Here is a 21,573-nt window from a genome sequence, read left to right as displayed (position 1 = left end):
GTCTGTAGGAATGTATACTAGCTGATTCTGTGATGACCACTTTCAGGTGGCATTTTCCTTAGGCTGTGTAAACATAATCTTACCTACATTGAAGTCAGTCTCATCAATGGGATTTGCTTTTCAGTAAACATGTTTTCCAGCAATAATAAGGAAAGTGCATTCTTTATGTCCTTTGGAGATTTTTTAGTGATAGATTATGTCTGTGGTTCAGTTTGGAGCTGCCTTAGAATTTTATGAGCTTCCTTTGAGAGTGTTCAGGGGAAGGCTCCCCCCCATAGTTCTTTATTGCCTTGGAAAGTCACAAGTATGCACCTTGTTGTATTTTCTCTTGGGAATTGAAGTTCTCACTGCAATGGTGGAGATCTGCCTTTCCTCTCCAAACAAACACTGTTGAAAACAAGAGAAGACTTTAGGTGTGGATGGGAAACAGCAGCTACATAAAATGTTTGCAGGCACTAGTTGAGAAAATGATCTCAAGTAGAGAGAAGCTACTCCTCCAACAAAGGCTGCTTGGTTGAGTGGTCTCATCATGTGGCTCACAATAAGAGTTTAATAAGTGATTAGCTTGAAAGAACACAGGTGTGCACAATGTTCTGCTTACTTGTTTCCCATAGGTCTGCATGACTAGATGGGCCACAAGGTCTTCTAATGTTGATCCATTCATTCATTTTTTTTATATGCCACTTTTCCACAAAAAAATGCTCAAAGCAAGTTTGCAACAATTTCAATAATAACACAGCAAAACAAAAATACAACAACATACCAAAAAAAACCCACATTCCAATACTATGAATATAACAATATTACTTAAACAGTGTACAGCATTCCAATAGCAAAAATAACAAGGGAGATTCACAGTTTCACCTTAGTCCTAGAAACACCCCCTCCCCCATGATGTTGCTCACTTTCACCTACAAAGTGACCTAGCCAGCCTGAGTGTGCATGTGCAGAAAATCATTCTGCATTCCAACCTGGCCAAGAAAATATGGGGCAAATTTTATTTGTTGATGTATCTTAAAGGTAAAGGTAAAGGTAAAGGACCCCTGACAGTTGAGTGCCGCAACTGCAGAGTCATTTGCGACTGAACTTACCTTGCTTTACTGGCCGAGGGAGCTGACATTTGTCCGCAGACAGTTTTTCCAGGTCATGTGTCCAGCATACCTATTTATCTACTTGCACTTTGACATGCTTTTGAACTGCTAGGTTGGCAGGAGCTGGGACCAAGGAATGGGAGCGCACCCCATCGTGGGGATTCGAACTGCCGACCTTCCGATTGGCAAGCCCTAGGCTCTGTGGTTTGGACCACAGCGCCACCCGCGTCCCCGATGTATCTTAGGTAGAAGTAAATATACGGCTTAGTCAGAGAGCAGCGTGCATGATAACATTGTATGAAATACACAGCTAAAACACACAGAACTATTTTTTTAAAAAAAACAAATACACATAAACTAATTATCCAAAAATATATGAAGAGCCCAGCTGGATTGGACCAAAGGCCCATCAAGTCCTGCATCTTGATCCCACAATGTCCAGCTGGATGCTCAAGGGAAGCCTGAAAGCAGTTCCAGAGCACAACAGCCCTCTTCCCCACCGCTACTATTGAGAGGCGTATTGTATCCAACAGTGGTGGCAGAACATAGCTATTCAGTCTGTAATAGTTGAAAACAAATGCCTGTCTGGTAGGCTTGCTGAAATACCGTAACAAGTTTCCAGCAAGTATCTAAAACAATATAGGGAGGTTAGGCCTGCCTAACACATGATTTCTAATACAACTAAGCATTAGGAGCCGGGCAAGGAATTACCAAATCTGTTGACATATTTGATTACAATTATCCAAAAACATCACTGAATTTCTGTAGTGATAATGATGATTTTTTTTGGTGATGAGCCTCTTTCTCAGTTTCCATGGTGTTTAGTGTGTGTGTGTGTGTGTGTTGTTTCAAAATTCTGATCAGAGCTTATTTCATAATTAATGTACCTGTTGGCAGATAATGATGTGCTAAAGTGTAAATACCTCTCTCTCTATCTCTCATCTTACCTGCACCATATTCTCATATGCAGCTCACATGGTGCAGTCTTACTCAAAAACTATTTGTTACTGATATCAGAGTTAGTACATACCATTTGCTATGTTTTATCATGTGTTTTTATTAACAGAGCTTTTTGTGTGTAAGGCTAAAATTATTTATTTGCAAATCTTTTCAGCGTTATACAGTAAAATTGCTTTTATGTCGCCTTCTGACCTTCAGAAAGGTTACATACGTTAAATATTCATCTGAATACAGTAAAACCAAGAAGCAATGAAAATTCCTGCAACAGTCTCTCAAATGGCATGGAATGAGAAGGATTAATACCGTGTTTTCCCTTTTTTAAGACACCGTCTTACAACTTTTTTTTCTCAAAAAAACACAGGGTGTCTTATTTTCGGTGGGGTGTCTTTTTTTTTCAATTACCTGATGATGATAAGATATAGTTTGCATTTCTGTACATTACATTTCTGTACATTAATTAATGATGATGATAAGCTATAGTTTGCATTTCTGTACATTACAAAAAGGGAAGAAAAAAAGAAGAAAAACTGGCTTAGGTGGTCCGCCCGGCCCGGCAGGGCGCTCCAAGCGCTTGGCGCTGCGCCGGTTCTGGGCGGCGGGGAGGCAGGTCTCCTCGGCTGGGTCAGGCGGAGACCGCTGGCTCGGGCACTCCGCCCGGCCGACAGAGCGCTCCAAGCGCTTGGTCTTGCGGAGCGCTCGACGCGCTCCACGCTGCAGCCACCGGATCTGGACGGTGGGGAGGCAGGTCTCCTCGGCCGGGCCAGGCGGAGGCCGCTGGCTCAGGCGCTCCGCCCGGCCCGACAGAGCGCTCCAAGCGCTCGGTCCTGCGGAGCGCCCGACGCTGCAGCCGCCGGATCTGGGCGGTGGGGAGGGAGGTCTCCTCGGCCGGCCAGGCGGAGGCCACTGGCTCAGGCGCTCCGCCCGGCCCGACAGAGCGCTCCAAGCGCTCGGTCTTGCAGAGCGCTCAATGCGCTCCACGCTGCAGCCGCCGGATCTGGGCGGTGGGGAGGCAGGTCTCCTTGGCTGGGCCAGGCGGAGGCCGCTGGCTCAGGCGCTCCGCCCAGCCCGACAGAGCGCTCCAAGCGCTCGGTCTTGCGGAGCGCTCAATGCGCTCCACGCTGCAGCCACCGGATCTGGGCGGTGGGGAGGCAGGTCTCCTTGGCCGGGCCAGGCGGAGGCCGCTGGCTCAGGCGCTCCGCCCGGCCCGACAGAGCGCTCCAAGTGCTCGGTCTTGCAGAGCGCTCGATGCGCTCCACGCTGCAGCCACCGGATCTGGACGGTGGGGAGGCAGGTCTCCTCGGCCGGGCCAGGCGGAGGCCGCTGGCTCAGGCGCTCCGCCCGGCCCGACAGAGCACTACAAGCGTTGGGTCCTGCGGAGCGCTCGACGCGCTCCATGCTGCAGCCACTGGTTCTGGGAGGCGGGGAGGCAGGTCTCCTCGGTCGGGCCAGGCGGAGGCAAGACCGCTGGCTCAGGTGCTCTGCGCGCTCGTCGCTGCAGCAGCTGGCTCCAGGCACCGAGCCGGCAGGCTTCCTCCTGCTGCTGCTGCAGCCAGCGTTCTGAGTCCCGCTGGCTGGTTGGGGCGCTCGGCGGTCTCTCTCCACATGGCATGGAGGTATGTCTTATTTTCGGGGTATGTCTTATGTTTAGCAAATGTTTAAAAATCCTGCCATGGCTTACTTTATGGCTACGCCTTAAAAAAGGGGAAACACGGTAGTTATCCAAAAATAATAATTAAAACCTGGCAGAATAAAAAATGTCTGGAAACAATCAAAGATGGGATTAGCTGAATTTTCAGTGGCAATTCTGATGCAGCCCCCAATATCCTGTTCTGTTACAAATTTGACTCACCCCCTATTTTCTATTGTAATTGCACACTGTCATACTAAAGCTGTACCTCTTGCATTTCATAAATGTTGTAAGCCAACTTCTTTTGTTTTTAGACCTGTCTACTGAACAGTAAATACATGAAATAAACAAAACCTTTAGTACACAGGACTAGAGAGAGCAGCAAACACAGAAAACAAGTAAGCCTTTGTTTTTGACGCCAAGTGTTAGATCAAGCCTATATACAGGTATGTTTTGTGAAGGGAGGGGAGAGGGAGGAACAATGCCAGGTTTTTCTGCTGGAAGATTAAAAACGCTTGTGTTATACTCCTGCTCTCTAGTCATAAGCGCAACAGTCCTCTTTTCACTCCATACTTGCGAAAAGAAGTTAACTCCCTATACGGCTGGCCCCTTTCCAGACCTGGCAGACTCCTTTTAACACCTGCAAAATAGGTGACATGTCAGCAGGTACTGGATTCCTCCCACCCCACCCAAAGCACTGTTTCTGTCTTTTTGCTGGGGAAAGTGCAGCTGTTGAAATTATGCCACTCATACAGCTGTGAAAAGAACAGGATCCCTGCTGATGGCAGCCTTTATCACCAAGCTGTCATCTACACCAGTGGAAGATGGCACATTTCAGGGCTGTGGTCTAAACCACTGAGCCTATGGCTTGCCAATCGGAAGGTCGGCGGTACGAATCCCCATGATGGGGTAAGCTCCCGTTGTTCGGTCCCAGCTCCTGCCAACCTAGGCAGTTCGAAAGCACGTCAAAGTGCAAGTAGATAAATAGGTACCGCTCCAGTGAGAAGGTAAAAACGGCGTTTCCGTGCACTGCTCTGGTTTCGCCAGAAGCAGCTTAGTCATGCTGGCCACATGACCCAGAAAAACTGTCTGCAGAAGCGGACAAACGTCGGCTCCCTCGGCCAGTAAAGCAAGATGAGCTCCGCAACCCCAGAGTCGTTTGCGACTGGACTTAACTGTCAGGGGTCCTTTATCTTTTTTTTTTTTTGAAATGCACCTTTTTACCAACTCAGTCGATAGTTCTGAAATTATTTATCAGTATTACCATGGACAAGACTGGGAAGGAGGCAGCATAGTCATTTCTCCCTCCAGACAGACATACGGGTAGCTGTGGTAGATTGCTACCGTGTTTCTCATATTATAAGACATGTCTTATATTTATTTTTTCCTCAAAAAAACACACTATGGCTTATTTTCAAGGGATGTCTTATTTTTTTCCTCCTCCTCCTGCCGCGGCCGGCATTGCTGCTGCGCCTATCACTATGTCTTATTTTCGGGGTATGGCTTATATTCCTTGAATGCTTAAAAACCCTGCTATGGCTTATTTTATGGGTATGTCTTAAAATATGAGAAACAGGGTATATAGCCTTTGTGGAGGCTGAATCATGTGTGGGTAGCAGTTCTCTTGGGACTCTTGCCTTAGTACAGTTGTTGAGCTCATACATATGAACCATCGCCAGGTAATAGAGAGAGTCATTTAGATCCCAGTCTCCTCTATACCGCTGATGGATTGCTTTAATTAAAGTTAGCATTTGCTTTCTCAGTGTGAAGATGGAGATTTGAAAAAGCAAATATGTGATGGCTTTCTTTTGATGAGAGGTAAAGTTCTGCTTTTAGCTAAGGAGCAGAATATAATCAGATTTGTGGGTGACGCACAGATGGGGAAAATTGGCTCAGAAATTAAAAGACAAAAATAGTTCAGTTGAGCTGTGTTCTAGGCAAATCTTAGGAGTTTTTAGGAATCTTACTCATAAGGTTAGTTGTAAAGGTGCTTCCCTGCTTACAGAAAATTTTTCTTCCATTCTCATGCTACAGCAAAAGTTGCAGCAAACCACTGATTTTGAGTCTGGCTGCCTTGAGCAAATTTTAGTGCCCCTCCAAAGGCCAGTGTGGTAGTGTCAAGTGACATTGTTCCCTCTCTGCTCTTCGGATATGGATGCCGTTTTCTTCCCCATTGTGGTGCTGTGCTGGGTGGAGAGACTATTTAGTTTTACATTTCTCCTGGATTAAACCCGGAGCCTAGATGCCAGGGTTTCAATGGTGGCCAATAGTGTGTTTGTATGTTTAAAACTAGTTCCTAAAGATGCCTTAGTTAAAACATTTGTGCATTACTGTAACATGCTGTACATGGGGCGGAACAGTGTTTGAAACTCCCATTGTTTTAGGCACATTTTGTGACACAGAATTTCATTAGGACGAGCAGTTTCTGAGCTCTGGACGCAATACCTAAGATTTCAGATTAAAACTGCAGAGTGGAAGAAAAGGGGGACCTTTCTCTGCCTCCTCACTTCCAGCTACTGTACTCTCTGAAGACTGGAGAAGAGACCCTCTTAGGAATATTAGGGGGATGGGCAGGGGACGGACTAGATCATGTGAAAAATGAACATAATATTTTAGCTGCAGTTCATTTTCAGCTTTATATTCTTGTTATTACAAAGTGTGCCTAGACCAGGGGTCAGCAAACTTTTTCAGCAGGGGGCCAGTCCATTGTCCCCCCCCAGACCTTGTGGGGGGCCAGACTATATTTGGGGGGGGGATGATGCAAGACCACCATGAGCCCTGGTGGCTGCTTACCTGTGTCTTGCAAGCGGCAGAAGCTGGCGGCGGCAGTGGCGGAGGAACAATGAGCGGCGTGCGAAAGGGCTCCGGAGAGGGGCTGCTTAAAATGGTGGCCGCTCGAGCGCTGCTGCTGCTGCTGGCACCAACAAAGTCCAGCCCCCTTACTCTTCTAGGCAGGGCGGGGAGAAGCCAGGAGGGAGGAGGCGCTGGCGCCACTGCCATGTGAGAGAGAGGGAAAGAAGGCAATTGGGCCTGATCCGGCCCACAGGCCTTAGTTTGCTGACCCATGGCCTAGACATTACGCTGCTGCGCCCATAACCTAGGTTTAATGTCTCATTTATCTCCTAGCTTTCATGTCTCAGTTTCTAACACTGTTTCGGAAAAGTGTTTGGAAACTTCAGCAGGTCCAAGATGCTGTGGCCAGATTGCTGACCAGCTCTAGTCAGCAGGGGCAAAAGAAACTCCACTGGCTACCAGTCCGTTTCAGGGCACAATTCAAAGTGACTTACACAGCCCTATACGGCTTGGGTCCAGATTAAATGAAGGATAACATCTCCATATATGAGCCTGTTTGGGCTTTAAGATCTTCTGGGGAGACCTTTCTCTCCGTCCTGCCAACTTCACAGGCATGTTTGATGAGGACATGAGAGACAGAGGGCCTTATCGGTGGCTGCTCCCATATTGTGGAGCTCCTTTCCATGGAAGCCTAGGCTAGCCCCTCTCTGCTTTCATTTTTCCAGCAGTCAAATACTTTTTTGTTTAGACATCCTTCTGGCCAACTCTATGATTCTATGATTCTATGGTCTTTAAGCAGAGGCTTGACAGGCATATGTCAAGAATGCTTTGATGGTGTTTCCTGTTCGCCAGGGGGTTGGACTGGATGGCCCTTGTGGTCTCTTCCAACTCTACGATTCTATGATTCTATGGCCACTACCCATCCTCTAACACAGGGGTCCCCAGACTACGGCCCCCGGGCCGGATGCGGCCCAATTAGCCTCCCAATCCGGCCCGCGACGACCCCCGCCGCCCGCTGCCGTCGCCCGCTCTTACGGCGCGCGGCGCGGCGGCGGTCTTCAAAATCGGCAAAAAATCGCCTAAAATCCTTTGTGCGCATGCGTATGGGCCTCTCCCGACCCAGAAGAGGTCATTTCCGATGCACTTCCGGGTCGGGGGAGGCCCATACGCATGCGCACAAGCGATTTTCGGCGATTTTTTCCCGACCGTGTGCGTGTGCGCATGCGCACGGGCGCGCACTCCCCCGCCCTCCGGCCCGCTGCGCGTGCACTCCCCTACTCTCCGGCCCGCAGCCCGGTAAGTCTGGGGACCCCTGCTCTAACACCCTTTCATGAAAACAGTTGAGGGCAAGCATCATCTTAAGAGGAATTCCTCCTTCTCCCTCAAACACAAAGGAATGCTTCTTTGTGCATTGTAGAAGTCATATTCTAAAATGGATGGTGAACCTGTGGCTTTCCACATATTAATGACCTCCAGTTTCCAGTAGTCCCAGCCAGCATCACCAGGAGTGAGGAATGATGGGAGTTCCAGTTCACCAACATCTGAAGGAACACAGGTTCCCAGCCCCAATCTATATACTGTACAAAGTATTTTTCAGAACTATTTTGCTTACTCATATACAAATTCAGTTGGCTGAAACTAATATGATTAACTGACTTGAGAGTCCTTTATTTTGATGATCTTGCTTCCAATCCCATAGTTTCAGTGTGAGAACTAAACATTACCTTAAATTATTTCTCTGAAATCAATGAGGATTGAAATGGTAGCAGGGCCATGCATTATAGGTAATGTGATATTTTACGGAACTTGTGGATTTTGTTTTCCCATATTTTGGCTGGATGCACCCCTTTGCCCAGAAATACAAGAAGACTGATAATTGACTTGCAGAATCCCAACTATTATGTTTTAAATGAACCACACAAGCCTCTGTTCCAACTATTAACCAGCATTTTATGGAAATAATTAGTAGATCTCTAAAGAAAATGTTGTTTTCTTTTGGCCTGAACGTGGCCTTGAAAGTTAATGAAGCTTTCCCTAGAAAGTAGCAAAAGTAGCAGTTTTAGTAAAACACAGAAATCTGAAGTGTCATCTGAACATTTGGTTTTTAGATGGCTTTATGTAATAGGAAACATGATTTGTATTGCCTCGAAAATTACTACTGTGTTAAGTTACACTTGATTTTTGTATTCGGATTCTTGACTGCATATAAATTGAAGGTGATCAGTTTAAAGTTCCCCTAAAAAACATTTTGAATTCATAATAGGTAATGAGTTGAAGCATTCATGGAAAAGAAGCTGCACAAAAAATGTGTATCCTTCTCATAGATTTTATTTGTATTTAGTCATCAGTCCATCACAAAAGTTTTCTCAAGCTTTTTAGCACAACAAATGGCAGTCCACGGAAAACCCACATGCCGTTTGGTCTGATTCAGTGGAAAACAGTGAAGCAAATTGAGTTGTGGATGAGGCCAACTCACTCCCCCCTCCCCAGGTGAACAGCTTGGTGTCAAACTGCAACACTCTGTTTCACACATACATCCCTCCTAACGAGAGCTGCCTCTCTTTTCTTCATACCATTAATGACTCTTCTTCCTTTTGTTGTGACCATTCCTTTTCACTCAGAAAGTGGCAGAAAAAGGTCCAAAAGATGGCTGCTGAACAGTTCTGTGTAGCAGATGAAAGAAATTAATCCTTCTGCTTATTTCTGTGGGTTTGACCAGTTCTGAGATTGGTTACAGATACGTTGGGTAAGAAGACGAATAATTCTGGAGCTTCTACAGATGCTGTCCACTGTCCTTAAATAGAAGAATGGGTTTCTGGACACTTTAGTCAACATGATGCCCAATTTTCCAAAGCTTCTACTGTTGCTGGACTGTCTTGCTAGAGCTTCTGGCAGGCATGTATAGCACATGATCTACTAATTCACCAAAGATTTCATAAAGTGCCTGCTTGTTTGGGAAAAATAGGATGGGGCTTGTCAAGCATCTGTGGGCCATAATTAGTAGTTAGTGGGCCACGTTCGGCTTGGTGGGTCATATATTCTGTAGACCTGGCTTGTAATGTTTCCTTGGGGCATAGGATTTATTGGGATTCAGCCAGCTGAATACTTCCACCTGCAGGGGGCGGGAAACCTAGCTATGGTTGAGCACATCCATTCATTCCCAAAAATTAATCTTTCAAAAGGAGAAGTTCATTATGGGCTCTGCCTAGAGACTTCTTCGCTTGTAGTGAATGTGGAGCAACTCCATACATATTCAGTGCCTTTCCTCTGTAGAACTGAGCTAATGTGTATGCAGAAAGTGAGCTCTGGAATGGTTTTCCCTTACATATTTTTCCGGTTATTATATGTGTTTACATAAAAACTAGATGAAAATAAGCCCCACATTAGTTCAGCATTTGGCTTCCAGCAGCAGTTAACTAGGTATGCCTGGGAGCTTATGCACAGGTCATAAATGCAATGATGACCATGTTACTTGTCCTCAGCATCTGATATAGCCTTTGTATGTTGAACCTATGTTTAGCTTTGGAGGCTAATAGCTGTTGATAGTTCTATCCTTCATGAATATACAGCGAGGGGGGGGAAGTATTTGATCCCCTGCTAAATTTGCCTGTTTGCCCTCTGACGAAGAAATGACCAGCCCATAATTTTAATGGTAACTACGAGAGACAGAGTAACAACAGGAAAAACCCCAGAAACCCAGAGGTTGATGTGCATTATAATGAGTGAAATAAGTATTTGATGCCCCATCAACCAGCCAGATGTGAGGTTACCTGGTACAGTTTCTTCACTGTATCTTCACTGTTTGTAACGAGCTGCTGTAAGGGAGAGGTCTTACCTGCAATCCCAGCTCGTTACAGTACCTGTGCAAAAGACACCTGTCTAGAGAAGCAATTAATCCAGCAGATTCCAAAGTAGCCACCATGACCAAGACCAAAGAGCTGTCCAAGGATGCCAGGTTGTAGACCTGTACAAGGTTGGACTGGGCTACAAGACTATTGCCAAGCAGCTTGGTGAGAAGGTGACAACAGCTGGTGCAATAATTTGCAAATGGAAGAAACACAAAATAACTCAACGTCCCTCGGTCTGGGGCTCCATGCAAGATCTCATCTCGTGGAGTTGCAATGATCTTGAGAATGGTGATGAAGCATCCCAGAACTATTGGGGGGGACGACCTTGTCAATGACCTCAGGGCAGCTGGGACCATAGTCACCATGAAAACAGTTGGTAACACACTACGCCATGAAGGACTGAGATCTTGCAGAGTCTGCAAGGTCCCCTTGCTCAAGGTAGCACATGTAGTGTACCGGCCCGTCTGCAGCTTGCCAATGCACATCTGAATGACCCAGAGGAGAACTGGGTGAAAGTGTTGTTGTCAGATGAGACCAAAATCGATCTCTTTGGCATCAACTCAACTCGCCATGTTTGGAGGAGGAGGAATGCTGCCTACGACCCCAAAAACACCATTCCCACCGTCAAACATGGAGGGGGACATATTACGCTTTGGGGGTGTTTTTCTGCTAAGGGGACATGACACCTTCACCGCATTGAAGTGACGATGGACGGGACCATGTATCGTCAAATCTTGGGTGAGCACCTCCTACCCTCAGCCAGGGCATTGAAAATGGGTCGAGGATGGGTATTCCAGCATGAGAATGACCCAAAACACATGGCCAAGGCAACATAGGAGTGGTTCAAAAAGAAACACATTAAGTTTCTGGAGTGGGCTAGCCAGTCTCCAGACTTTAATCCCAACAAAAATCTGTGGAGGGAGATGAAGGTTCAAGTAGCTACACATCAGCCTTGAAATCTTGCTGACTTGGAGAGGATCTGCAAAGAGAAGTGGGACAAAATACCTCCTAAGATGTGTGCAAACCTGGTGGCCATCTACAAGAAACTTCTGATCTCTGTAATTTTTGCCAACAATGGTTTTGCCACCAACTACTAAGTCATTTTTTGAAAAGGGATCAAATAATTATTTCACTCATTATAATGCACATTAATCTCCGACTTTTGTCTTCTGGGTTTCTGGGGTTTTTCCTGTTGTTATTCTGTCTCTCACAGCTACAATAAACCTACCATTAAAATTATGGACCAGTCATTTCTTCATCAGAGGGCAAACAGACAAATTTAGCAGGGGCATAAAAAACTTTTCCCCCTCACAGTATATATATGATGTTTAGGATAGCGGCCAGCATCACCCTTGGGATTGGCACGTGTAAATTATGTTTAACCAGATCCATCTTCTCACAAAGTGACTGAGACTGCAAGTTTTGAGCAAGACCTCTCTATCAGAATTCCTGTAGTTGATTGTGTGTGTGTGTGTGTGTGTGTGTGTGTGTGTGTGTGTGTAACATGCCTGGCTATACTGTTAATAGTTACAGGGGCTATGGGAATTGTGTATTATATATACATACATACACCAATCAAACTTCAGATTTATATAGCTAAATACTAGTTCAAGACCTCAGTACAGGGTTGGAAACTCCCATTGCTCTAGGTGCATTTTGCGACAGGCAATTTCATTTGTGCAGGCAGTTTCTGAGCTCTGGGCGCAATACTCCTGATGCTGAGGGTGTGGAAGGAGAAATTCCTCCCCATGAGACTTCCAGGAGATCTCTGCAGCATCAGGCAAATTGATAGGTGCTGCCTCTCAGCTGGCCTTGGATTGGCTGCCCTTAGGGTACCTTTTCCCTCCCTCCCTTCCCCATCAGTCTCATCCACTGAAAACGGACAGGAAACAAAGCTCACACTGCCTCGTCTGGCTCTTTCCTCAAAAGAGTTGTGGAACTCCCACCCGTCCCCAACCCAGCATTCCTCCTTGAAACTGCTGGAGGAATGGGCTTGTCTGCTCCTGGAGCAAATTCTGAAAATGACAGTGACACTCTGCAAAGGAGGGGGGCATCCTGAGAGGAGAGGATGAGAAGAAGAGGAGGAGAAATCCAGTGAATGCTTGCAGAAAGAGATAGAGAGCATGCATAGCCTGTTTGATTTTTGCGTTTCTTTCTCATCTTCAGTGCAGAAGGGGAGGCTCCAATAAGGGGCTGGGTAAGGAGAGTTTAACTCTCAAGCGTCCCGAATTCGGCCAGCCCTGACTGGCCTATGCACCTGGCTCTGCTCTATTCTTGCTTTCTTCCTTCCCTCTCAAGGGGGCAGGGGCAGGTAATTAATTCCACTGGAGAAATTAAACCTTGGGTGGAATTTCACACATGTGGGATGTAGAAGGAGAACTACACAGAATGATCTCTAGAGCAGTGGTTTTCAAACTTCCCATCCAGAGTCCATTTGAAAACTGCTGAGCATCTTGGTGAACCACTTTATGATTTTTCTGTCAGTTTAGCAACTCTAATGCACTGTGCTCTACAGTGTTGTTGTTGTTGTTGTTGTTGTTGTTGTTGTTGTTGTTTATAGTCGTTTACTCGTGTCCGACTCTTCGTGACCCCACGGACCATAGCACGCCAGGCACTCCTGTCTTGCACTGCCTCCCGCAGTTTGGTCAAACTCATGTTCGTAGCTTCGAGAACACTGTCCAACCATCTTGTCCTCTGTCGTCCCCTTCTCCTAGTGCCCTCAATCTTTCCCAACATCAGGGTCTTTTCCACAGTGTTAAGGAATTCAAAATGTAATACAATAAAATGCAATGTATAAGAAACAAGAAGCAATTTGGGCGCCATTTGGGGGGAAAGTGTTGTTTTCAATCTGGATCTGCCTGTTACTCGGAAGTAAATTCCAACCGAGTTTCCTCCCAAGTAAAACGTGCGTGGATTGAGGACCTGAAAACTTTTTCTTTGTTTTCTTTTTAAACCCAAGATGCCTTGTTCAGGTTTTAGTTGTCTTGTTTAAAAGCATATACATTAAAAGTACATTAATTTGAAATATAGTAGCCAGTTAGTTATGATGGTTTAAGTAGTCCATGTTAAAGTGTTATCTACCTCAGACTCTCAGTGATGCTTAAAATCAAAACAATTTTTGGAGTGAGATCACTGAAGGACCCTTACATCTTAGGTTTGTGAACTGGACACTCAAAGTGGGTGTCTCCGCCAACAGTTGTAGAGGCCTGTAATATGTATTAATTGTGGTGCCAAAAAGATATATGAAGGAAAGGAGGTGTAGGCAGAATCCAGGGCTTGTTTGCAGAGTGGAAGGAAAGGAGAACCTTTTTCTGCCTCCCCACTTCCAGCCACTCTCTGAAGACTGGAGAAGGGAATATTATTGGGGTGGGCAAGGGAAGCATGGCTTTATTTTTTGCCATCTTCAGATGAGGACTAGACCAGGTGAAAAAAGAACATAAGAGTTTCGCTGCAGTTCATTCGTTTTCAGCTTTGTATTCTTGTTATTAAAATGTGTCTAGACATTATGCTGCTGCGCCCATAACCTAGGTTTGAGGTACCATTTAGCTCCTAGCTTTCATATCTCAGTTTCTAACACTGCCTCAGTATTTGGTTTTTTGTTTCTTTGTTTGTTTTTAATGCTGACTGGAAATTATACTGCAAACCTCCACTTTCCTTAATGAGAAGTGTTTATATAAGGCTGGTTAAATTTGCTCTTGCATACTTTGGGGTGGGATTTTGAAAAGGTGTGCACACACTGATACAGAAGTACCTGCACATGCCCAGGATGGAAAAGAGGGGGGAAGGCAGGAGACAAGAGTAACTGAGGGAGGGGACAAAGCAGCCTGGCCTTGGCCCTCTCCATCAAGCTCAACACACTTGTGCAAAATGACAAGTGGCAGAATAGCATCAAATATCCATTTGCGATATAAAGCACTCTTAAACGGAGGCTTGAGTTTAGTTTCCAGAACTTGGTCTTTCTTGATAATCGGCCATGGTTAACACAGTTGCATGTATTTAACATTGTAAAGACCTTGTGAAACATTGTAAGAATAATTATTGCTTTATTATTTGTACCCCGCCCAACTGACCGGGTAAAAACCAGGAAAGGTGGAGTAAGAGAAAGGGAAGGGTGCACACGAGCCTGTTCCTAGATCTCGTATTCAGAAAAGAAGCTACCCTCTTTTGAGCCACATTCCTCTATGGCAGGGGTGGCCACCTCCCAAGAGACTCTGATCTACTCACAGAGTTAAAAACTGGGAGTGATCTACCCCCTTTTGGAGGGTTCAGGTCAAAGCTGTTGAGTTTTTTTTAAGGAAGGGAAGCCCTGTTTTGGGGGGTTTAGGTCAAACTTGTTGAGCTTCTTTTAGGAGGGAGGGAGGCCCATTTTTGTTTAGGGCTTCAGGTCATAGTTCAGCTTTTTTTAGGGAGGAGGAAAAGCTTGGATGAGCTTTTTTTAGGGGTGCCAGTGATCTAGCAGTGATCTACCACAGACATCCAGTGATCTACTGGTAGATCACAATCTACCTGTTGGACGTGCCTGCTCTATGGATATTGTGACTGAGAGAAGCCCAGCACCACTCGTGACCCTAGTTATACTGTAGACCAGAGTGGGGTGTGGTCTGGTTCTCTGGAAGTACCAAACCACTCCCACTCGAAAGAGCAAATATAAAAGATTTTGCAAAAGAAATGTTTATTCCTTCTGCTGTCCCTCCCTGAAAACACTTTTGCTGTCGGTGTGTTTTCTTATAAACACAGTCGTATCTTCTTTCTGCTTCTTTTATTATTATTTTTTGAAGAAGAAAAAACAAACTCTGAGGCAAAATTCAAAGCTTCGAAAGGCACTTCCGTTCCAGACAATTTTGTTTTGAATTTGGGAATTGTCAAGGAGCTGTAGTTAGCCACCCAGACTGTGTGCCGTTGCCTGGCATCGTTGCCTAGTAACATCATGCTATCGCTTTAGCACTCAGCTTTGAGTTAGAGTCTAATAATGAAAATAAAGTTAGATGTGGTCATTTGCATTGAAAGAAATTTGTGTCTGTCTGTGTGTCCAGTTGTTTGTTATTTTAAAAAATAGCTATTTGTCTCTTCGTCTAAAATCGGTTTTTTATCATGATAAATGGGTGAAAAATTGGGTTGGTGGTTGTTTTTTTCTGCTATGCCGTGATAGTTTTTAATTTTTGTTCTCATCTTTTGCTTTCTTTGTAGCAGGGATTGGGGTGTGCTTGTCACCTAGATGTTTTGGTCCTGTCCCCCCACCAGTTTTGCCCAAATGTAGCCCTTTGAGATAAAAAATAAGAATTGCCTTTCCAGGAGTGCACTGACTCTTGTTTCTGTGGCTAGGTGTATCTCAGCCTCTCATTTCATTTTGGGGCCTCAGTCTCATTTCTCCTCACCTCCACCTGCCTCTTTCTTCATTTTTTGGTGCTGAAATTCCATAAGCAGGTGAATGCTTCTGAGCACAATGAGGACAGTTGCTGAACAAGAAAAGCTGTCGTAGAAAACATGAATGCATTGACTGGTCTGTTGAAAGTCACCCCCCCTCCCCTGATTTGTTCCATTGCAAAACTTAAAAGGCATTAGAAGTTGTTAGTAATTCTGAAGAGTTCTGAAAGAACAGAAGGAAATGTTTGAAGCTGAGGGGTGGAAAAAACAACAGTCTTTGTTCTTTAAGCATCAAGGACCAGAATTGTGATTTCTGGAGAGAACCAATTTGGATGAAATCATAAAGAGCTACCTGTGTCATGCAATATCCAAAACAGACATTCTTCACTTTGCATATTCATGATAATTGTGTGTGTTTTTTGGCTGTTCTTGCAATAAAAGGGGGCAGTGTTTTTCAAACTGTTGGGGTTCCCCTTCCCCTTCTGAACATACACTGCCTTCTGGGGCACCATGCTAGTTACCTTTCCTTTGTGGAAATTCTAATGGTCAGGTATGTGCATTGATGGGAACACAACCCTGTGGACAGTGGTAAATACTCTGCTAAAGATTCTTTTAGCAGGAGTCCCCTTGGTCCCATTCTCTTGCCAGGTGATCCAAGGCATTAGGGCTGTGCACCTTTCCAGCTGTACTCCAGATGCTTTGCAGGGGGCTGGGCTAGATGACCCTCGTGGTCCCTTCCAACTCTACAGTTCTCTGATTCTATGACCTCACATCCATCAGTTGTGTGGCAAACTTAATTTTCAAGCTTAATTGCAGTTGGGGGGGGGGGAGAGTAAGAAAATGAATGAATGTGTCTCTTGTGAGAGAGCGTTCCACCAAGTTGGGGCCAATACTGAAAAGGCCCTTTTCAGTATACTGAAATATAGCATTTCCTATCTTGAGTATATGAAGTTATCCTTTCAAACTTGCTTACTCCTCATTGTGCTGGCAGCAGGTGTGGTAGATCACTGGGTAGGCCTTGACGATATATCAATATATTGTCCAGAACCGGTATGAGGAACAGACTGAGATGTTGGCTGTACTCAGCGGTGTATCGCTGGTGAGACCGCCACATCTCCTAAGTCTCTCTGCTAGCAACGCTCGCTGGAAGAAGTAAAGATTCCTGATTTCCCTCCAACAGGCACTGCTAGCAGAAGGACTCGGGAGCAGGCAGTTTCACCAGTGATATACCGCTGAGTGAAACCGCCATCCCACTGTGCCCTCATATACTGTGCAGAGGGAGAAACAAGCCGCATTGATGAGGCGCGGATAGGCTTATTCCCCACCTCTGCATTATTTTTTTACTGCTCAGCTGAGGAGTGTGCAATTACTCCCCTCAGCCAAGCAGTTAAAGAATCTGCCAGCCCAGTGCTGGCTCCTGCGTAAGTGGGGGAAGCACAGGGGATGACTTTGCTGGAGATGGGGAGGGCTCCCGATCCCCAGCAGAGCCGTGCAAAGGAGCCTCCCCCCCCCACACACACAGGAAAGAGAGGGAGAATCCTAAATGAATGTCCTCACTTTGGTGATCCATTGTCAACCCCTTTGACTGGAACCGTGTGATTTCAAAGCCCAGGAAGTGGTTGCACAGGCAAAGATGCAAAAGCTTGGCTAGTAAGCAGAAGCCCATCAAGCTGCGAGTCATGCCTCCACATTAGGTTCACCTGTTTTTCCACTGGCTGCTTTAACTGCAGATGATGCTAAATAAAAAAATTCCTTGAAGGAATTTTTTTATTTTGCTTCGACTCAGACCAACACGGCTACCTACCTGTAACTAGAACTGCAGATGATGCTGTTTGCTCTTTCCTACATATCAAGCTGCACTTAAAGGCACACTAGAACAGGCTAGGCCAGGCTTCCTCAACCTCGGCCCTCCAGATGTTTTGAGACTACAGTTCCCATTGTAGTCTCTGCTAGCTAGGGATCATGGGAGTTGTAGGCCAAAAACATCTGGAGGGCCGAGGCTGAGGAAGCCTGGGCTAAGCTGGCCATCTGGCATCTCTGCCCAACACCTTGCTTTTGTTTTTCTTTTCTTTTTTAAAGGGAAGTGATGTGTTCATGGCTCAAGTGTTCACAAGGGCTAGCCCAGGGTTTCCTAAACTTGGGTCTCCAACAGCTGTTGGACTATCAACTCCCATCATCTTTAGCTAGCAGGACCAGTGGTCAGGGGTGATGGGAATTGTAGCCCCCAAACAGCTCTGGATTAACCAGTTGACATCTCTCCTGCCCTGTATCCAGCTTTGCCTGATTGGAATGCTTGATCCTGGCATGGAGGAAGGACATTGTCCTTTGGAGTCTAGAAAGCTGCCTGGTACTCTTGCTGCCAAGCAGCTTGTGAGCTTTATGAGAATGAGTCACCCGTCTCTTCCGAAGGTACTTAGTGAAATTCTGGGCAGGCTTTGGCAAACTGAACCCAAAGGCAGCTCTCTGGTTAGCACCATCCTTTCCCTCCCTTTGTTTGCTTTCGTTTTGTTTAGAGAGCATAAGTTACACAGTTTGTGCGTGTAATTTCTTACTCCAGTACATTGTAGTCCTATTTGTGGGTTTTATCTGAAGCCTTCCAAGGGCTTAACACCACCAGGATTAAGGGGATAATGCATTAGTTTACAGGATACTGGGGAATGAGCTGCAAACGAAGCTGAGCCCCATGCAGTGTGCAAGTTTGTAGTACCCTGCCTCTGCAAAACTCAGACAGTAGGGAATAAGATTCCAGTGCTAAGACTGCAGGAGACTCCTGAGGCACCTCATTTATTTTCTGCTTCAACACTGCTAATTGCCTCCATTTCGTGCATACAGGAATTACGATTATATTAAGGGAGATGTTTTGCTTTTTTTAAGAATGGGGAAGTATTAGTGCATTTCTAAGGAATGCAACTGCAGAGTTCCTTCACTTGGCCTTCTTCTGTTCTGTCTGGGAGAGCATCCCCTTACTTCTAGGTAAGGTAAAGGGGCCCCTGACCATCGGGTCTAGTCGTGTCCGACTCTGGGGTTGCGGCGCTCATCTCGCTCTATAGGCTGAGGGAGCCAGCATTTGTCTGCAGACAGCTTCCAGGTCATGTGGCCAGCATGACAAAGCTGTTTCTGGCGAACCAGAGCAGCACACGGAACCACTGTTTACCTTCCCGCCAGAGCGGTCCCTGTTTATCTACTTGCACTTTGATGTGCTTTCGAACTGCTAGGTGGGCAGGAGCTGGGACCAAGCAACAGGCGCTCACCCCGTTGCAGGGATTCGAACCGCCAACCTTCTGATCAGCAAGCCCTAGACTCTGTGGTTTAACCCACAGTGCCACCTGGGTCCTAGGGTCAAATAATACACAGCTGATATAGCAGCTCTAGAAAGGGGATAGCGCAGGACTGTCCTCTAGCAGCATCACTGCTTGTGGTGAAATCCTTAAGCCAGTGGAATATTCACTGTACAAGCAGTGTTTCAGTGGTTCCTTTTCAAAATCAGGAATATATTCCCAGAATTTGCCAGTGTCTGTTCAGAAGATACATCTCTTCTGCATTTGAAATGCAATGTTTTTAACAAGATACCACAGGGCCATATGATTAACATTTGACAAGCCCAGATCTTGGGTTGGTTTGAGTCTAAGAGGTGACAGCGTTTAAGGTGTGTACCAGTTTTTGCCATATGGCCTGTTACATCTTAAAGCTTAATTTAGCCATCTGCTACATAATGTTTACAAATACATTTTCACTTGCTTGGGCTAGTACGGATTTTTCCTCCTGTTTTAGCTCCCCAGGGTGTCAACATATTGCGAACGTTATTCCATCATCTGCTTGCAAAAAGATATCAAGAAATTGTAGCTGTGAAGTAGTTCTGTGTGGTAGAGGTTAATTGGTGAGGTCACCTTAACTGATATGGCTGTTAATACAAGCACCTCACAGCTTTAATTCTTTTCTTTAGTCTTTTATTTATGCATGGCTCTAGTATGAATATTGTGGTAGCTCTATTGAGAAAGCACTTTTTCTCCCTTTTTGACATATGTAACATGTGGAAAACAATGTATGTTCAGCTGACTAAAATGTGGAGTAGCAACATAACTACAGTGGAACCTCGGTTTATGAACACCTCAGTTTACGAATTTTCGGTTTATGAACACCGCGGACCCATCTGGAACGGATTAATTCACTTTCCATTACTTTCAATGGGAAAGTTCGCTTCAGTTTGTGAACAGACTTCCGGAACCAATTGTATTCATAAACCGAGGTACCACTGTACAGAGACTCCTAGTTTTCCTCTCATTCAACAGAAAATAACTCTTCTGTTCGGTTACCAGAAGTGATGCATAAGATACAAAAATTGCACCAAACATGCTTGTTTGTTTTTTAAGTTAAAACATGTAAGTAGGGTATCCGCATGGGTGGTTGTGCGGGGAAGGGGAAATTTGAGAAAAACCACCTTCTCCCTCTTCTGTTCTCCAGCAGGAGCCTTTATTATATTGCAATCTCTTCTATTCTGGATACAGCCCAATTTTTTCATGAGTATGCACATTATCTCCTAATGATAGCTTTAATATACGTGCCCTGGGGGGATTTCGGTTTTACGAAATCTCACAATCTGGCGTCTATATAGCACATGACAAAACAGCTGACAAACCACAAAATCCTGCCCTGTTTAAAGGGAGGATGTACTAGGTCAACTCTTGGTGTTCATTCTGAAGAATAATTGATATTCGTAACTTGGTTTCAGTTTAATATTGAAGATGTAGGCACAAATTATGGCACTTGTTTGAATGTTTACTTCCCCATCTGCTGACAGGCTTCTCTGAGATAAAGCAAATATATTTGGAAACGTGTGTGTGTGTGTGTTTTCTGGCATTGCTGAAGAATCTTCCTCACGTTTGAGAAAATCAGATTGTGCAGCAGCAACAGATGGCTGGATAAAGACAGAGAGTGTGACTAACTTGAGCCATTGCTACCTTGTCATGTTTATTCTTACATTGTAGTTTTTTCGTAGTTAGTTTTGATTTGTTTAAGGTTCCACCACCACCTCCACCGCCACCGCCCCCCCCCAAAAAATTGTTAGCTGCTTTCTTTGGCTTGCAAGGTAATTGGGATATAAATTGTTGCGTTTATGTTTTTCAATATGCTTTTTTGGGGTGCTGTTTCCCTGCAAGTGGTTTTGGTGTTCCCTCTAATGTTCCCATATCAATTTATGTTGCAGCTGGATCCCGGGCTTCTTATACCAGCCAGCATAGCCACCTGGGCTCCGAGCTAAGGGCACTACAGTCTCCAGAGCACCACATAGATCCTATTTATGAAGACAGAGTATATCAGAAGCCCCCTATGAGGAATCTCAGCCAGAGTCAAGGGGACCCTCTTCAACCAGCACATACAGGCACATATCGCACTAGCACAGGTAGGTGAAAACAACCTACAGTCTCTATCTACCCTCCCTCCCCTTCCTGTCTGGGTAGGTATGTTGCTTTAATTCATAAATTTCTACGTTTTTGCTGTTCTGTTAGAAACACAGCAACTGAATCTGCTGTCAGAAATCTGTGCATGCTACTAATGCAGCAAAAAATAATAATGATGTCTTTATTCCCCACACTTTCTCATAGTTTTTTTCTTGCACACTTACCTCTTCATTTTTTGAGCCAAAATATCATATGACGGCGCTTAGAAATCATACCTGGCTGCTGTACTTCCTTTGTTCGCTCAGGATGTGTATTACTAAAAAAGGAACAGGGAGACTTTCTCCTATGATTAATAGACCATTTTACAACTGGATAGCTTAATACAGGTGGGATGGCGAAGGGGGAATTAATTAGACATGGAACATACGTTCCATTCTCACTTCGTATGTGTATGCACAGGCTCATTCACTCATTAATACTATATGTCGCTCCAT

At 45.2% G+C, this 21,573-nt stretch overlaps 1 protein-coding gene across 2 annotated transcripts in view; it reads left to right on the top strand.

Annotated features, from left to right (window-relative positions):
* The window catches only part of CTNND2 (catenin delta 2), a 466,576-nt gene that overhangs the window by 245,483 nt on the left and 199,520 nt on the right, over nucleotides 1-21,573 (top strand). For both annotated transcript variants that reach the window (XM_088675087.1, XM_088675086.1), the window contains exon 8: nucleotides 20,887-21,081. In XM_088675087.1, coding sequence (XP_088531213.1) covers nucleotides 20,887-21,081 — 195 coding nt within the window. The remainder of the gene's footprint in view (nucleotides 1-20,886; nucleotides 21,082-21,573) is intronic.

The sequence above is a fragment of the Zootoca vivipara genome, chromosome 8 (genome assembly GCF_965207765.1).
Source record: "Zootoca vivipara chromosome 8, rZooViv2.hap1.1, whole genome shotgun sequence".
Classification (NCBI taxonomy): domain Eukaryota; kingdom Metazoa; phylum Chordata; class Lepidosauria; order Squamata; family Lacertidae; genus Zootoca; species Zootoca vivipara.
This window is presented reverse-complemented; position numbering and strand designations above follow the sequence as displayed.